Source organism: Aulostomus chinensis, chromosome 23, assembly GCF_037954235.1.
Source record: "Aulostomus chinensis isolate RoL2024-O1b breed Wild chromosome 23, RoL_Achi_v1.0, whole genome shotgun sequence".
In the NCBI taxonomy this organism is placed as follows: domain Eukaryota; kingdom Metazoa; phylum Chordata; class Actinopteri; order Syngnathiformes; family Aulostomidae; genus Aulostomus; species Aulostomus chinensis.
Window position 1 is genome coordinate 11971131 of NC_141342.1, and position 14915 is coordinate 11986045.

Genomic DNA, 14915 nt, shown 5'->3' on the forward strand with positions numbered 1-14915 from the left:
GAACTTTTCAGGAAGTGTCGATTACTTCATTTTTGATGGGAAAATTATTCTCAACTATACCTTTGAGTCAGACTTGATAAAAACATCAAAAACAGGCATACTAAAAGTGAACTGAGACCTATTCTTGACAATTCAAAGTAAATCAATGATTTTGTATAATTTGAAATGTACCTTACTGAATTACACGCATGCTTCACGTTCCCTCGCAGTTGTAGCTAATTATCGTTGCATGTGTAGTCAGTCAGTAGGCATTTATGGATGTAACTTATTTTGGATGTAACATATCACGTCGGATTAGATCTGAATTCTTTGGACCTCTGGCAATACGACAAGACCATTGATTCACTATTCAGTCTCGTTGGTGAGTTAGCATAATTAGCATGCTTATCATTGTCTCTCTTTCAATGCTAAATATTTGATCAATGGGCTTATTGTAACTGTAGGGGACTGTATGTCAATGTGGTTTTTGCTAAAATTTGTTGGCAAAAATCTGAACTGTCAAATGATACATTGCATGATTAGCTAGTTAAGTTGATGCAGTCACCAATTACCCGGACAGTGTTTTTCAAAATGAAAGAAGACAGCTGCTCTATGTGTGAGTAATTTCAAGAAATAAAATATAATGGTTTGAAAAAAAAAGAGGTTTGAGTGGTAGGAGTTCAGTCCAACACGTGGAGAAATGTTGAATTGATGAACATTCATGAATCTTAAGCCCTGACTTTTATCCATTGTCCCGAACAGGTTAAAATTCACATTTATCCAACACTGTAAATCTAAGTTTAGGTGGTCATGACTGCATTCCATCAACTTCAAAAGTCATTATGCTCCTAAACTTTAGCTAACATGCTAACTGCACAGGTTTGTATCGCGCTCTAACGTTAGAGACGCTTGATCGTGCTGTTAAGTTTAAAACTGTGCTACAAAGCTAAAGACCAAAGTCAGCACTATGACAAGAAACGAAAACTCGGCTTCCATGGTTGATGCAGTGGAGGGTATTAGTGAAGGTGGTGCTGTGGGGCATACAAAGCTGCTGTCTCGGTTAAATCCATCGGAGGTGGGGCATACAAAGCTGCTGTCTCGGTTAAATCCATCGGAGGTGGGGCATACAAAGCTGCTGTCTCGGTTAAATCCATCGGAGGTGTAGGTCACAGAGAAAACATTTGCTGTTGCCACTTTTTGTATGATGCAATCCTGGAAACTTGAAACATGGGTGTATACAGCGAGGAAATCAGCCAGCACACAAGGTACAGTAAAACTGGTAATGCCCAACTGGATCTATGTTGAGCCCTGTTGGCATCGCAAATGTCCCCCAGGGTCCCCCTGGAAAAGGACACATGAGGCAACAATCATTGATAGTTATTGTTGGTAATTGGTTGGTATGGGCTCAGTGAGAGCAAGGGGAGCCAAATGAACTGAAGAACAAACAGGCTGTAGGCTACGGATATCTCAAAACTTACACAGGTGCTGGATAACGGGGCCTGAATTCGCCTATGCTCTTGGTAAGTCCCTTTAGCTACATAGTGCATTTATTGTTCTCTATTCTTAATTGTTTCTAATTGTACTTTTCCTTTTGATAGAGGCATGCTTTGTTCCTAGTAGAGGGGTATTAAACTGTGTTACCAAGCCCTGCTTCTGATTGGTCCAACCTGAAACCAGTTGATTCTTAGTAATGCAGATTCCAATCACCTGTGTGATGAATGTGCTTTGTCTTCATATTGTGGGTCTCGTTTTGTTTGCTGATGAAGATCGATGAGGTTGAAATGTTGCTTTTGTCTTTAAAATTGCTGAGATCTCTTGACAGTGCCAAAAAAAATCCACGCATGCAAACTGATGCTTCATGGATACGTTAGAATGCTGAAAAGTCAGACCAGAGTTCTGTGCTGTAAATAAGTTCAATAGTTGTTTCAAATACTTGATTACAGGATTCAAGAACATAGGAGGGGGTGGGGGTGAGGGGGACAGAAGTCTTTGGCCCCATTTATCTGTGGCACCAGGTGCTTGGTCGGTTTGGGGCTCGTTCAGCTAGATTTCGAGGGTGTGTAAACAGAACGCAAACCGCAGTGCATGACACAAAATTGCCTTCATTAGAGACTTCGTTATTCATGGGTGTTACTGGAGTAACATCACTCAAACCAATCAGACTGCTTCCTGTCATTCCCTCAACAGTATAAGTTGCACCAGGACTTTGCATGTTGCTATTTCAGTGGTGCAAGCATTTCATTTTGGAAGCAGTGAACACTTCTCATCAGTAATAACTGACGACCTTGTGCCCCTGGTGAAAGTGTGTGCAAGAACATCTTATGTTGATATTAGGGAGCAGCAGGCATCCACTAAAGCCAACACAGGTGAAGAAAGCCTGGGAGGAGGTGGCATCCAGTGTTTCCTTATTACTGGGCATCAGTAGGACCACATTGCAACGCCACACATCTGCATCTTCACAAACAAAGCCACTGACATACAACATGTTCGCACCAGACCACAACTGTTTGACATACTTTTGCACCTTTTGGTGGAGCGCGTTTGCTAGTCAAAGGGCGAGGGCGCTTGAGGCGGAAACAAGTTCAGCTTGAACCTAACAGTAACACTTGTGTTTAACCAAGTGACACCTCGCGCGAGAAAAAAGGGCGCCTTATAATATCCCTGTACATCTGTCCAAGTTGTTTGGTGTCCTGCAGCCCCTATCGATCCGAATTGGGCAACATTTTGGCATAGACTAACAATTTCATATCCACTGCCACTTATTGTGCTAAGCTAACTAGCGTAGCAAAACAAATGCAGCACTATTTGGTGGTCTCAGCTCCTTCATACGCACATGGTGAAAAGAAAGGAATGTATTTACTTTTCTGGATCTGGATCTGGATCTTTTCCATAGAGACTCATTAGCAAGTGAGCATCATAAACAAGTGAGCCTTGTTTAATGTCATTTTAATTGATTGTGACCAAGATCCTCAACACTTCCTCTTTGGAAAATAATATATTTTGGTCAATAATTGTTTTTTTTGTTAATAACTTTTCATTTGCAGTGTATATACATCACGTGTACAAATATTAGTGCAAAGAAACAAAAAAAAAAAACAAGACAAGTATGTAAAAGTACATTTAATAATAAATAATTGAGCTCTGAGGATCATGATTAAACCTTGAGCTAAGTTTCATGTTAATTGGATATGGACAGCACTTTATCTTTTGGCCACAAGATTAAGTGTGTAACTTTTTAAATTAATAATTAATCTTTTCTCATCTGCGCCAATTCATAGTGCTCCCAAAGTGTTGTGCAGATTCAAAAAACAGCCAAGGAGGAGTTTTAAAATGCATGTATTTCATATCAGGCAACGTGGTGCCACAGCACCACCTCCTGACTGAAATTTGCCAGGGAGGTTCAAGGGGGAATGATGAAGCCTGTGTCAAGTGTCATGCTAATCGAAACAACTTGAGTCACGATATAAGACACTACCATTATTTTACTCATAACTTTCCCATATTTTAGGTTATCAAAATTCCTCCGGATCCAAATTGATGATAGAAATCATGAAATCATCACATCTATACTTGCGGTTCAGCATTTTTTTTTATTTGCTATTCAAAAGATTTGTTTCTGCGGACTGAGGTGTTTTATGTGTGACACAAGCACGACTTGAAATACTTGTTGAATGACAGCTGGGATGGACTCCTTTGCTGCTCCCTTTGCACAATACTGGAAATAACTACCACTTCTTATGAAGAAGAACCTGTTTTTTTTGTCACAGCTCATTTCTGGTTCATTTGAATGGTTTGCAAAGACACAACTTCCGTATGTGTTGCTGAAAGGCATGCAGCCTCGATTCTCTTTTGACACTCTCTGCAGTGGCACATTTGGGGTTTGATATTTGTTATGGATATTTGAAAGACTCTTCTCATCTTAAGTTTGAACTCTGGTGCGTTATACCTTGACGATACATATACAGGTTTTCAAGTTTTTGTGTCCATGTGTACCTTTTGGTATAATTATTTGATTTTAGTACAGTCGGCCGCACAGTCAACTCATTTGTCTCCAAAAGTTGTGTAGAATTTCTTCGATTAGCACTCTGACACTGACAGCTTTTATTGTTCTTGGGTCCCTACGCTGATTATTTTACAGAGTGAGCAGCAGACTATGTGAAGGGGCAGGTCTTAGGGACTGGCGAACTGAGATTGTGCAGGGCCTGTTTTGTCAGCGGCGTGGAACCTGGTTTGTAACCAGCCACACTGGCTCTGTTCTGGCCATTTACCATTTGTCTATGATTCTTGCCACCCAGTACCACAAACCCGGGTTCCCCTACATAGAAGACACAAGACATAAAATATATACTGTATCATTGCTTTTGATCTTGATTCCAGGAATGCAACACCTGCAATGAGATACACATGCCTTTCTTTAATCTGCAAATAAAATGAAAAAAGAGCAGTTTAACCGCGGATTACAACATGACACACCCATGCAGGCCTTGACCTTTGACCTTTTAACCATCAAAATCAAATGCCTTCTTCGTCATGATCATTTGTACCACTTTGGAACAAAGTCATATGACATGGAATTTGACCTGACGTCCCATTGGACGTTCATTCCAAAGTCTGAAAACAGAGAAATCCTTCTTGTGTTCCTTTTTCCTGACGTTGTGTCAATCCTGAAAGGGAATTTCTTCTAATTTTCCACAAACAGCAACTGGGAGCAAGGATGAACTGAAAAAAAATGATGGTGGTCAAAGGTCTGGCATGCGAAAGGCATACACGGCAAAATTGTTACCCCATTCAGAGATGCTTGATTTTTGTTGTTGTTGTTGTTGTTGTTGTTTATGCTTCATAGCTGAGGAACAGAGTCAGCAAGATCACAAGAAATGAAAGCTCGGCTATCATTGGCGACGCGGAGTTGGAAGAATAGGTCACAAAGGAAGCATTCCCTCCAACCATTCTTGTGATCCAATCCTGGAAACTTGACACTCTGGAGTAGACTGCAGGGTATTCAGCCAAGGCACAAGGGATGCCAAAGCTGGTAATCCCCACCTGGATCCATGTTGACTCCTTTTGACATTCCAAAGGTCCCCCTGAGTCCCCCTATAAAAGGACGCATGAAGTAATAATTGTTGATTGATGTTGTTGGTAACATGCACGAAATCTTTCAAAGCTCCTTGTCCATCATTCCCAGGACGTTGTGATGGAGGTGATTTGACAAGATTAGCTATGAGCTGGGGTGGCTTCAGCGTTATCTTGATTATTCATGTCGCCTTTTTACACATGTGATGGCTAACTAACAGGAAGCTCACCACTTACAACGGTGTAAAGCGCACTCCTCACCGTCATCCGATCTTCACACCATGTTTTAACATGGGTTTATAAAGCGGGGTCGTGGTGGTAGCGTGTACCGTGACTATCTTTGATACAACAACAAAACAAGCCTGCAAGTTTCCCCTGGTCTACTTCCTGTGAGCATCATAAAAACAGACCTTGCATTTTATCTGACTCAGCTCTTAGCCTCTGCTCACATCTGTGTTGGATAAATGCCGAACCTTGCGGGCAAAAGATCCTATGCCCAAGGTTTTTCCTGTTTCTGTCACTCTCCTTTCATAAATGAGGTCCACTGAGAGCAATTGGCCAAATAATTTGCACATTCAATATCACAATCAGAATTTAATACAAAATATGCAAGTTCTTCTCTTGTAATGCTCCATGGATTCATTATGATAATGCTGAAAAATCAGAGCAAAGTTATCGAAGTATTTAGTTGGACATTTTTTTTTCCTCTCTCCTGTTTCATCAAGTCAGGCACACAACAGAAATTTCTGACTTCGGATGTCACAATATTGTATTAAATAAATAAATGATCACTTACCATGCAGACTCCTTTGTTCTCCTTCCCAGCGCAGATCATTTTGTCAGTGATTTTAATTATTTCTTGGTAGCTGAGTTTGCACTCTTCATTTCCAGTCACAGGAATCTCCACCTCCAGCAGTGTGTTTGACGCGGAATCTGTGGCAGAAAGAACGACGTTAGCCTCCGCGATGAGGTTCAACACTTGTTTAAATATTTACATTCAAAATGATAACAGGAATTGTTCAAATCACAGCATTTTTTTTAGGCTCTGTACGATCAATTTTGAGCAAAGTCTTGAGGTTACGACACCTGTGCATGAATTGTGTTTAACCTCTTGTGCTCACCAATAAACAGTGCAAGTGCATCACTGTGCAAACTGTGTTTAGTTTGAGTTTTTTCAAGAAGGGTCAGTGAGATCTGCTACTTTTGACAGTGATCCACGGTTTCGCCTTAAGACTGGTATCAGTTCAATGAACCAGTTCAGACAACCTCGTAATTGCTGCAGTGAATCGGGTTCAATATTTTAGCAGTTCAAAAAAAGAATACCTCAGAAGAAACCAGAGAGTTCACTGACAGGAATTCTTGCCCTAGAGAGGATACTCACCATTTGCACCAGTTCGGCCCCAGCCAGTGGACCAGCAGAGGGTGGAGTTGACAACCTGGCTGGAGTTATCTGCCAGGCAGATGGGACTGATGTAGTCAGTGAAATTAACAGGTCTGCTCAGCCTAATCAAGGCGATGTCGTTGGTAAGGGTTGTGTCATTGTAGTCAGGATGGACAATGATCTGGGACGCAAGTCTTGAAACCTGGTGAGGATTAGGGCCTGTCTGGTTCACCTTTCCAAAGTAAAGCAGGTAGTTCAAAGGAGAGTCTCTGAACAAAAGAAAGACAAAAAGCCTTGTTCAGACAGTGAACACAGATTAAAAACCGAGAATCTTCCAAAAAGAATCGGAAATATCTGGGTCATTTACAAAGTACTTCCAACTGTTTTCATAGGTCTTCTGAGACGAGGTCTCAACTGTTCAAAACTACACAAAAAAATCAAAAATCACTGCATTCAAAATATAATAATCCATATTAAAATTAAATATTTTCAGTGTCTCTGTCCTTGTTTTCAAGCTCCTCTTCCCTCACCCCTTTGTTCTCTAGTTTGCATCCATCGCTTGAATCAGGGCATCTAACCTTGAGAAGCTCACCACAGCTCAACAATGATTCATCATTCAGGCTCAGCATCTGACAGTTGATGGGTGAATCTTAATGAACCTTGGAATTCAGAAATTGCTTCTCTTGGTTTCATCACATCAGTCACATCAACGGTGACCAATTTTGAGGGTCAATGTTAAATCTATAACTTGCACTGTGTTGAACTTTTTTTTTAAACTGTACTACCTTTTAGAGTGTAAGTGCTTTGAACCTTTGGAGGCTTCAGATGTAAGCAAGACAGCTGAATGGACATAAAAAGAGATGAATGAGGACAAACGTGAAGGTTGTGCGGTTTGTGGTGGGTGAGCGTGACTTTATCTTACGTGATGATGCAGTGTGCTGCGGTGAGTACCCATTGGTGACTGATGAGGGTCCCTCCACAGATGTGACCAAAATATTGGAAGTGAATGCTGACTTGCCAGGGCCACCACCCAGGACCAGAAGGGTCTCCTCCAACAATCCTTGGGGACAGAGGTGCCTTTCCACATTCTGAGAGCACACTTACATGAGTCAGGAAAGACTGTAGATCTGATTTATACATGAGACTATAACAGTTTCGATACAAGGCATCACCTGATTCCAAAGATTTACATGTATACACAAGGAAATGGAAGAGAACTGCACTTACCCCTAGAGTCCAAGCCTGTAAGGAAGAGATGAAAAAAGAGGGATGAGAATGTGACTCGCATGACTTGCAAGTGTGTGTGAGATTTATACAAAAAATGTCAACATATCATGTATATAAATATGTATATATACATATGTATATATTTGTGTGTGTGTGTGTGTGTATATACATATACACACACACACGTATATATATATATATATATATATATATGGTTATATTTACATGCTATATCTATGAAAAACAAAATAACTGATACTCTAAATTGACCGTAGGCGTGGCTGTGAGTGCAAGTGTGTGTGATATTTACACAACAAAACACACAAATTTTTGTGTAACTGTATATGTATACATATATACACATACATACATACATACATACGTGTGTGTGTGTATATATATATTTATATATACTGTATGGTTAAGGTTATTTCCATATATTTGAAAAATAAAAAAAAGTTATACTCTAAATTGACTGGAGGTGTGAGTGCAGTGTCTACTGCAGATAAGCAGTAGAAAATTGATGGATGGATGGAAAATTTGAACCCATTTAGTAAAACTCAGATTGTTATTTTAAAAAAGAGGTAAGGAACAAATTCAGCAAGATAAGCAGAAGTGAAAACTTGCCTGTAATGTCTGATAGACATGCAAAGCTATCATCTTGGTCAGTGCCACTGGAGGTGTAGGTCGAAAATGAAACATTCCCCGCTGACACTTGATTTGTGATCCAATCCTGGAAACTTGACACCCGAGAATATACACCTGGGAAATCAGGCAGGGCACAAGGGAGTCCAAAACTGGTAACGCCCATCTGGATCCATGTTGAGCCTTGCTGGCATTGCAAAGGTCCCCCAGAGTCCCCCTATGAAGGACACATGGAGCAACAATCGCTGATTTATACTGTTGGTATGCACTCAGTAAGAACAGGGTGGCAAAAGGTGCTGTGCATTCACAATGACAACAACATTAGTATTTTTTTCTTTGGTTTCATCAAAACCAGAAAATACAATAGTTCTGTTAATTGGTAATTATTTTACCCAGCAGACTCCTTGGCTCTCCCTCCCAGCACAGATCATGCTGTCAGTAATGTTTATGTTCGGGCTGTAGCTGCAACTGCACTGCTGGTTACCAATCACAGGGATCTCAACCTCCTGCAGTGTTTCTGACCCAGGCTCTGTGGCAGAAAGAATGAAATTCCTCTCAACATACAAGTTAAATTTTTGTTTACAAAATGTACCTTATAAATATTTTCCTTCATACAGTTGATCACACAAAGAGTCAAGATCATTGCATTTTTTTTCATTTTCTCATTTCTCCATGGATGGTGAGGCATATCATTTTTGCGAGGGCTGCCTTGAAGAGATATCCATTAACAAAGATTTTAATGATTATTTAATCATTTATCCTGATGCATCTGTCAGAATCATGTGATTTACTGCAGCCCGTCATGGCCTGAAATGGGTGACTGCAAGTGACAACAGTCAGAATTAAACACCAGAAGTTTCATTTTCTTGAATGAAAAATAAAATAAAAACAAACAATTTAAAAGAGGCATGTATCATCATTCCTCCAGTAAAAACCTTATAAAGTAAGTGAATAATGAAGGTTTTTCCCAGAAATTCTGAATTAATTAATTTATGTTTTTTAATTAATTTGAAAATTAATCCATCCTTTAATTATCAATGAAATGAACTAATAAGTGAAAAGACATTTTCGGAAAAATGCTTATTTGCTTATTTCCTGAGAGGCAGACATGAAGACAGAAACCCCTTTCTCCATTTGAAACAATGGAACATGCAGTTCTTCAGCATCTGAAACACTGTCTTGCTCTTAAGGGTCCTGTTCCAGTGTTGAATGCAGTGTATGTAAATGGTAGATCTGTCTCTGTTTCAGTTTACAGCCATGAATCAGACAATGTCATCATTTTGTTCAGTATGGTGTCCCACAAGGGTCAATCCTTGATCTTCTGATTTTCAATCTGTATAAGCTCCCTGGTTCACAATTCCCCTGTATTATATTTCATATCTTTCATATGCTGATGACACCCAGTTATACATCATTGGAACTGCCGATTGCCCAACAACCTCATTTACTGTATTGTTGTAATGAAAAACTGGATGACAATAAACTTTTTGCAGAAATATCAAGACAAAATAGAGATTTTTTTAGGAGGTACCAAGGCCCTGTGGCAAAAAATGACCTTTAAAAACTCCTTTGTTGGTAAAACCATGCAAGCATGCCAAAAACTGAGATGAACTGACTCATTATTCTTAAATGTATGAACAGATGAGCTCCTTCCAATGTTGTCAACTTTCTCCCTGAACATGCAGGTAAATGTGAGAAAGACAGAAATGTTTGCTGTGGAGAGGATACTCACCAAATACTCCAGTTACACCCCAGCCAGTGGACCAGCAGAGGGTGGAGGTATGGACATGGCTGGAGTTATCTGCCAGGCAGATGGGACTGATGTAGTCAGTGAAACTGACAGGGCTGCTCAGCTCCATCAGGGCGATGTCGTTGACAAAGGTTTTGTCATTGTAGTCAGGATGGACAATGATCTGGGACACAGTTCTGTTGACCTCATGAGTGCCGGTGACCGTCTGATTTACCTTTCCAAAGTAAAGCAAGAAGTCGTCCGGAGTTCCCCTAAATTAAAGATTTATAATACAGGGATGAGACAGTGAATGCATATTAAAGTCTCATAATCCTCTGTTTAAATTAAAAAAGGAAACGTCTGGATCATTTATGTGTGTTTTCAACTGCACAGCATTAGCACAGGATCTTTCTGTGTGGAGTCTGCATTTTCTCCCTGTGCCTGCGTGGGTTCCCTTTGCTGATCCAGCTTCCTTCCACAGTTCAAAGATGTGCAGCTTAGGTGTGAGTGGTTGCTTGTCTATACATGTTTGCTTTGCGACGGACTGGCGATCCGTCCAGGCGGTACAGTGTTGCAGTGGTTAGCACTGTAACCTCAGAGCAAGAAGGTTCCGGGTTTGAGTCCTCGGACTCAGGCAAGGGATCTTTCTGTGTGAAGTCTGTATGTTCCCCAGGAAGAAAATGGATGGATAGATGGATGGATGGACAGAATAGAAAATGGAAGAATGGGTTTCACACCACCATTGTGATTCACTATTTTGAGACACCAGAAAACATTTGTGTCATATACCAAGAGGAGGCCGGTCTTGATCAGTGGCCTTACGTGTGAATGGTTTCTGTCATGGGTCTTTCTGAGGACAACAGATTTGAACCTGCGAGTGCTTCTGATGTTGGCAAGAAAAGTGAATGTACAGAAACTGAAACAAGTAAAAAGTGCTACGTGAATTCATGCAACTTTGCCTTACGTGATGACGCAGTGTGCTGCAGTGAGAACCCAATGGTTGCTGATTAATGTCCCTCCACAGATGTGACCATAATATAGGAAGTGCATGCTGACTTGCCAGGGCCACCACCCAGCTTCAGCAGGGTCTCCTCCAATAATCCTTGGGTTCAGAGATGCCTTTCCACATTCTGAGAGCACACGTTTGTAGGTTAGGAGAAATGATTGAGCTGATTCACATCACATTGGAAATACACAAAATGGTTGGGTGATCGTGAGATATGCAAAATGGAACTGCACTTACCCTGCGCTTCAGAACCTGTGGAATGGAGAAATAAGCACAATGACTTGCATTACTTGTTTGTGTGTGTGTGTGTGTGTGTGTGTGTGTGTGTGTGTGTGTGTGTGTGTGTGTGCGTGTGTATGTATGTGCGTAGGACTGGTTGCATGGAAAATGATGATGTGCTCAAATTTCATTTCCTTATGTTCATACTGACAGAAGAATATAGGGTGTCTAACACTTCTCTGCGTTCTTGGCCTCAGTCATAAAAGTGAAGGATTCATGTTAAACATGTGTGGCAGGATGGCGCTACACTCCCCACCATGAGGGGCAGTGTGGCAGATGGTAGTTAGTGTTCGCCTATAAATAGACCTGGTCGGACCCTTCTCCGTCCTTTCTCCGCTTCCTCTCCCTCCTTTACGGAGCCGACGAGCCGTGCGTGGTGGCGTCTCGCTGGTCAGCAGATCGCTTACAAACAAAGCGGTGTGGTGTTACCGGGAGCTGGGCTGTCTCTCTTGGGCTGTGTGTGCATGGTACAGTTTCTGTGGCCTGGGCTGCGGGCTTCCTCCTCCTGCCTCGTCTGACACCACGATTCTGCTCTCCGTGCGCGGCCGTCAATTGCCGCTGTGAGCCTCGCTGCTGCTTTGGTTCTTCTTCTTCTTCTTCCTCTTTTTCTTCTCCTCGTCTTCAGTTTGGATTTTGGTGATTCGGTTCATAACTGCTCCGATTCCATTAACGGTGGTTAAAGCCGTGCACTACGGCCTTTGTCAGACCCTCAACGTGGGCCGAGAGGGCATCCCGACCCTCATCGGCGCTGAGCCATCCCTCTTGGAGACGAGTTTTAATTAGAGGGGCAGACATTTTCTTGATTATTTGAGTTTATTCCTTTTCTATTTCTTTCTTTCTTTGAATTATTACTGTTAGTTTTTGTGGGTTACATTTGATTTAGTGTTTAGAACCTTTATTTTTATTATTATTATTATTATTATTATTATTGCCTTTTGCTCCCCATTTTGATCATTTGGATGTAAAATAGTTTCTGTTGAGTTATTGGGGTAGCGATATTTAGTTCGTGTCTGAGGGTTGTCGTGGTTTCATGTTTTTAATGGTGTTCTTTTCTTTCTTTTGACAGGTGTTGAGGGCCCAGAGCGGCAGCGGTCCCCCTGGTGGTGGTTCCTTATCCACGTTTTTTTTTTTTTGGTTTGCTGTGTCACGGGTGCAGTGTAGTATTTTTTTGGATTCCTCCCCTTTTCGTTACCGCTGTCGTGGTAAGCCCCAGCCCTGTCCCCTTTTCCTTTCGGTAATTCCTCTTGCACTTCTGTTCATTGGTGTTTATTTAGTCTGTTGCTCATTTTTAACTATTTTGTCATAAAAGTATTTTTATAATTGGGAATCAAGGTCCTGTCCTGTGGTATTTCGAACTGTGTGCCTTTGTTCCATTGGAAGCCTGGTCATTTTTCTTTTTTCTGAAATTTTGTTGCTATCCTGGGGTGAAAGCCCCCAGGTGGCGTTGTCGGCAATTGTTCGCCACCGCTCGCCTTGCCACACTTGTAAATACACAAAAATAGCATACAACAATGAATATTCAGATTTTTTAAAGTCATGCATATGCTGAACTGCTACAAATTTCTCTTTTTCAATTGTGGTGTCCCTTGAATGTATCCTTGTTCTGGACACACCAACATTCAACAGTAAATGATGATGGCATAGCAGCACATGAATGAATAATAGCAGCTGGCTGATCAGTGGCTCCTCATTGTGGATTGTGCCTATAACCGTGAGGAAAAGCGGATCATAATTCATTCCATTTGAGTATTGGACAGTGGTGAACTCATCCTTTATAAATGACAACCCCCAATTCAGTATTTGGTACATTGAGTTTGACATGATGTGGATTGGCATTTCAACATTTTCCTCTTTGGGACAGTAAATATGTGAACTTCAGGTGATCTATAGGCATATGTAAAAGCATTACTGAAGGAAGTAAAGTGATGGTGTAAATGCAGTTCCAACCTCCTGCCTCCTCCCCCTGACTGCATCATTATGTCAAACCAGCCAGCAGGTTTTTCGCATGAGCCCAGGAAAATTCCAGTTTGTATTAGCCGTAGGTGGTAGCAGGTTTTCACGAATAAGATGGGGCAGATTATCACCAAAACCATATTACCAAAAGCACAACCAGGCCAGTTTCAAGATGTATTTCTCCCTTTCAGACTCCATGGAGAACCCACTTAGGGATCTGGACCCAACCTGCCACTGGCATAAAGTTACTATTCCCAGAGTCGATTTAATCTCAGGAAGGTTTATGCAGTCAAACCACTTGACACTTCTGTCCTACAAAGGTGACAGGTGCTCGGAGAACTATGCAAATAATCATGTCCAACTTAGCAACACGTCCCATTCCTGTCAACTTACCTTGACCGGCCTTGGCCAAAACAAACTGTTGCTTTGCTATGGCTGAATTACAAAAACCAGTTTCTTCAAGGAACTTCCTCATCCTCTTTCATTCTACGTGTATGTGTTTACATACTGTGACATGGCCCATAATACACAGAGCCAAGACTCGCAATTTGAAATCATGACCATCTCAGATTACTGATAATGCATTCTGGCCTGGGAAGGTGGCTCAGTCCCAGGTCAGAAGGTTTGGTGGGATTTCAGTGAGCTTTGATGTTATTTTGATTCTGTGATGGATCTAATTAGAAAAAAAAAATGAAAAAATACATGTCGCTTAAACAAGAGAAAACTAGAGGGTACTCAGAGAGTGCATATCTCCATCAAGGTGACTCCGTGAAAACCATCGTAAAAAGAAACTACTTTTTTTTTTCAATGAAATGGATCTGCCTCAAAATCCAGTGGGTTCTTCCTTGACCTTCATTACACCCATTCGCCAAGGATGAAAATTTTTCATGTAGTTCTTCTGACGGAATGTCAAATAATAAAAGCGCAGTTTAAAGCTGCTGCTGGCTTTCTCAATTAGCTTGGTTTTACAGATAACTACCAGTAATCATACAAAACAGGATGAAACTTCTTCACCATGGCTGTTCACAATAGTTTTAAAATAGGGTTTTTATTGCGGTGCTAATTTACTGGGATGCAAAAGAGTGTAAGAGCTCACCTCGCCTGATGAGGACTGCACACATCAAGAAGGTCCATGTACTCCACTGTGCCATGATGCTCAGCAAGTGCTTCAGGTCTCTCTGACTTTGCTGCTCATATTGTACCATAAATATACTTATTTGCCACTCCTACTAAACCGGTTTATCTGGGTTTCTCAGTTTTGGAGTAGGGGATTTTTATCATCAGGACTTGATCAGTCACACTTAAGCAGGAACCAAACATGCGAGGTATGTCAAACAGTCTGTCCCCACAACCTCACTAAAAAGTTACAGCCATGTGTGTCATGATCATTTGTGAGCCCCCATTGGTATCTATGTTTTCACTAAGCCATGAATGGTTGCCGTGAAGCATCTTCCATTTGGGGTCGTGTACTTTGAATTATTAAATGGTGTTTCTTTTTTGTAGCTGTCAATCACATTGTTTTTTTTCCATTCCTATTTATGTGTTTCCGTACACCTTTCATCTTTCTTGATGACAAAGATGAAAAAAATAACCCTGCGTGGTTGATGCCAGAGGTACATCCATCCATCGTCATCTTCCGCTTATTC

The 14915-nt window shown here is 41.1% G+C and overlaps 1 protein-coding gene across 1 annotated transcript; it reads right to left on the reverse strand.

Moving 5' to 3' along the window:
* Positions 1 to 4373: 4373 nt before the first annotated feature.
* LOC147239583 (transmembrane protease serine 9-like) lies at positions 4374 to 14502 on the reverse strand. The gene is made up of 11 exons (XM_086194998.1): positions 14366 to 14502; positions 11275 to 11289; positions 10996 to 11161; positions 10035 to 10303; positions 8695 to 8831; positions 8285 to 8519; positions 7658 to 7672; positions 7353 to 7518; positions 6431 to 6699; positions 5846 to 5982; positions 4374 to 5070 (listed from the first exon to the last, which is right to left on the reverse strand). The coding sequence occupies exons 1-11, from the start codon at positions 14472 to 14474 to the stop codon at positions 4810 to 4812; spliced, it is 1779 nt and encodes a 592-aa protein (XP_086051124.1). The 5' UTR covers positions 14475 to 14502; the 3' UTR covers positions 4374 to 4809.
* Positions 14503 to 14915: the final 413 nt, after the last annotated feature.

Bases quoted from the DNA above. Each gene is read 5' to 3' on its own strand.
- LOC147239583 (XM_086194998.1), bottom strand. From the start codon at position 14,474: ATGGTACAATATGAGCAGCAAAGTCAGAGAGACCTGAAGCACTTGCTG. The intron at 10,304-10,995 runs GTAAGGCAAAGT...TCTTTAATTTAG, and splicing joins GCAGCACACTGCGTCATCAC to GGGAACTCCGGACGACTTCT. The intron at 8,520-8,694 runs GTAAAATAATTA...TGTCCTTCATAG, and splicing joins AGAGCCAAGGAGTCTGCTGG to GGGGACTCTGGGGGACCTTT.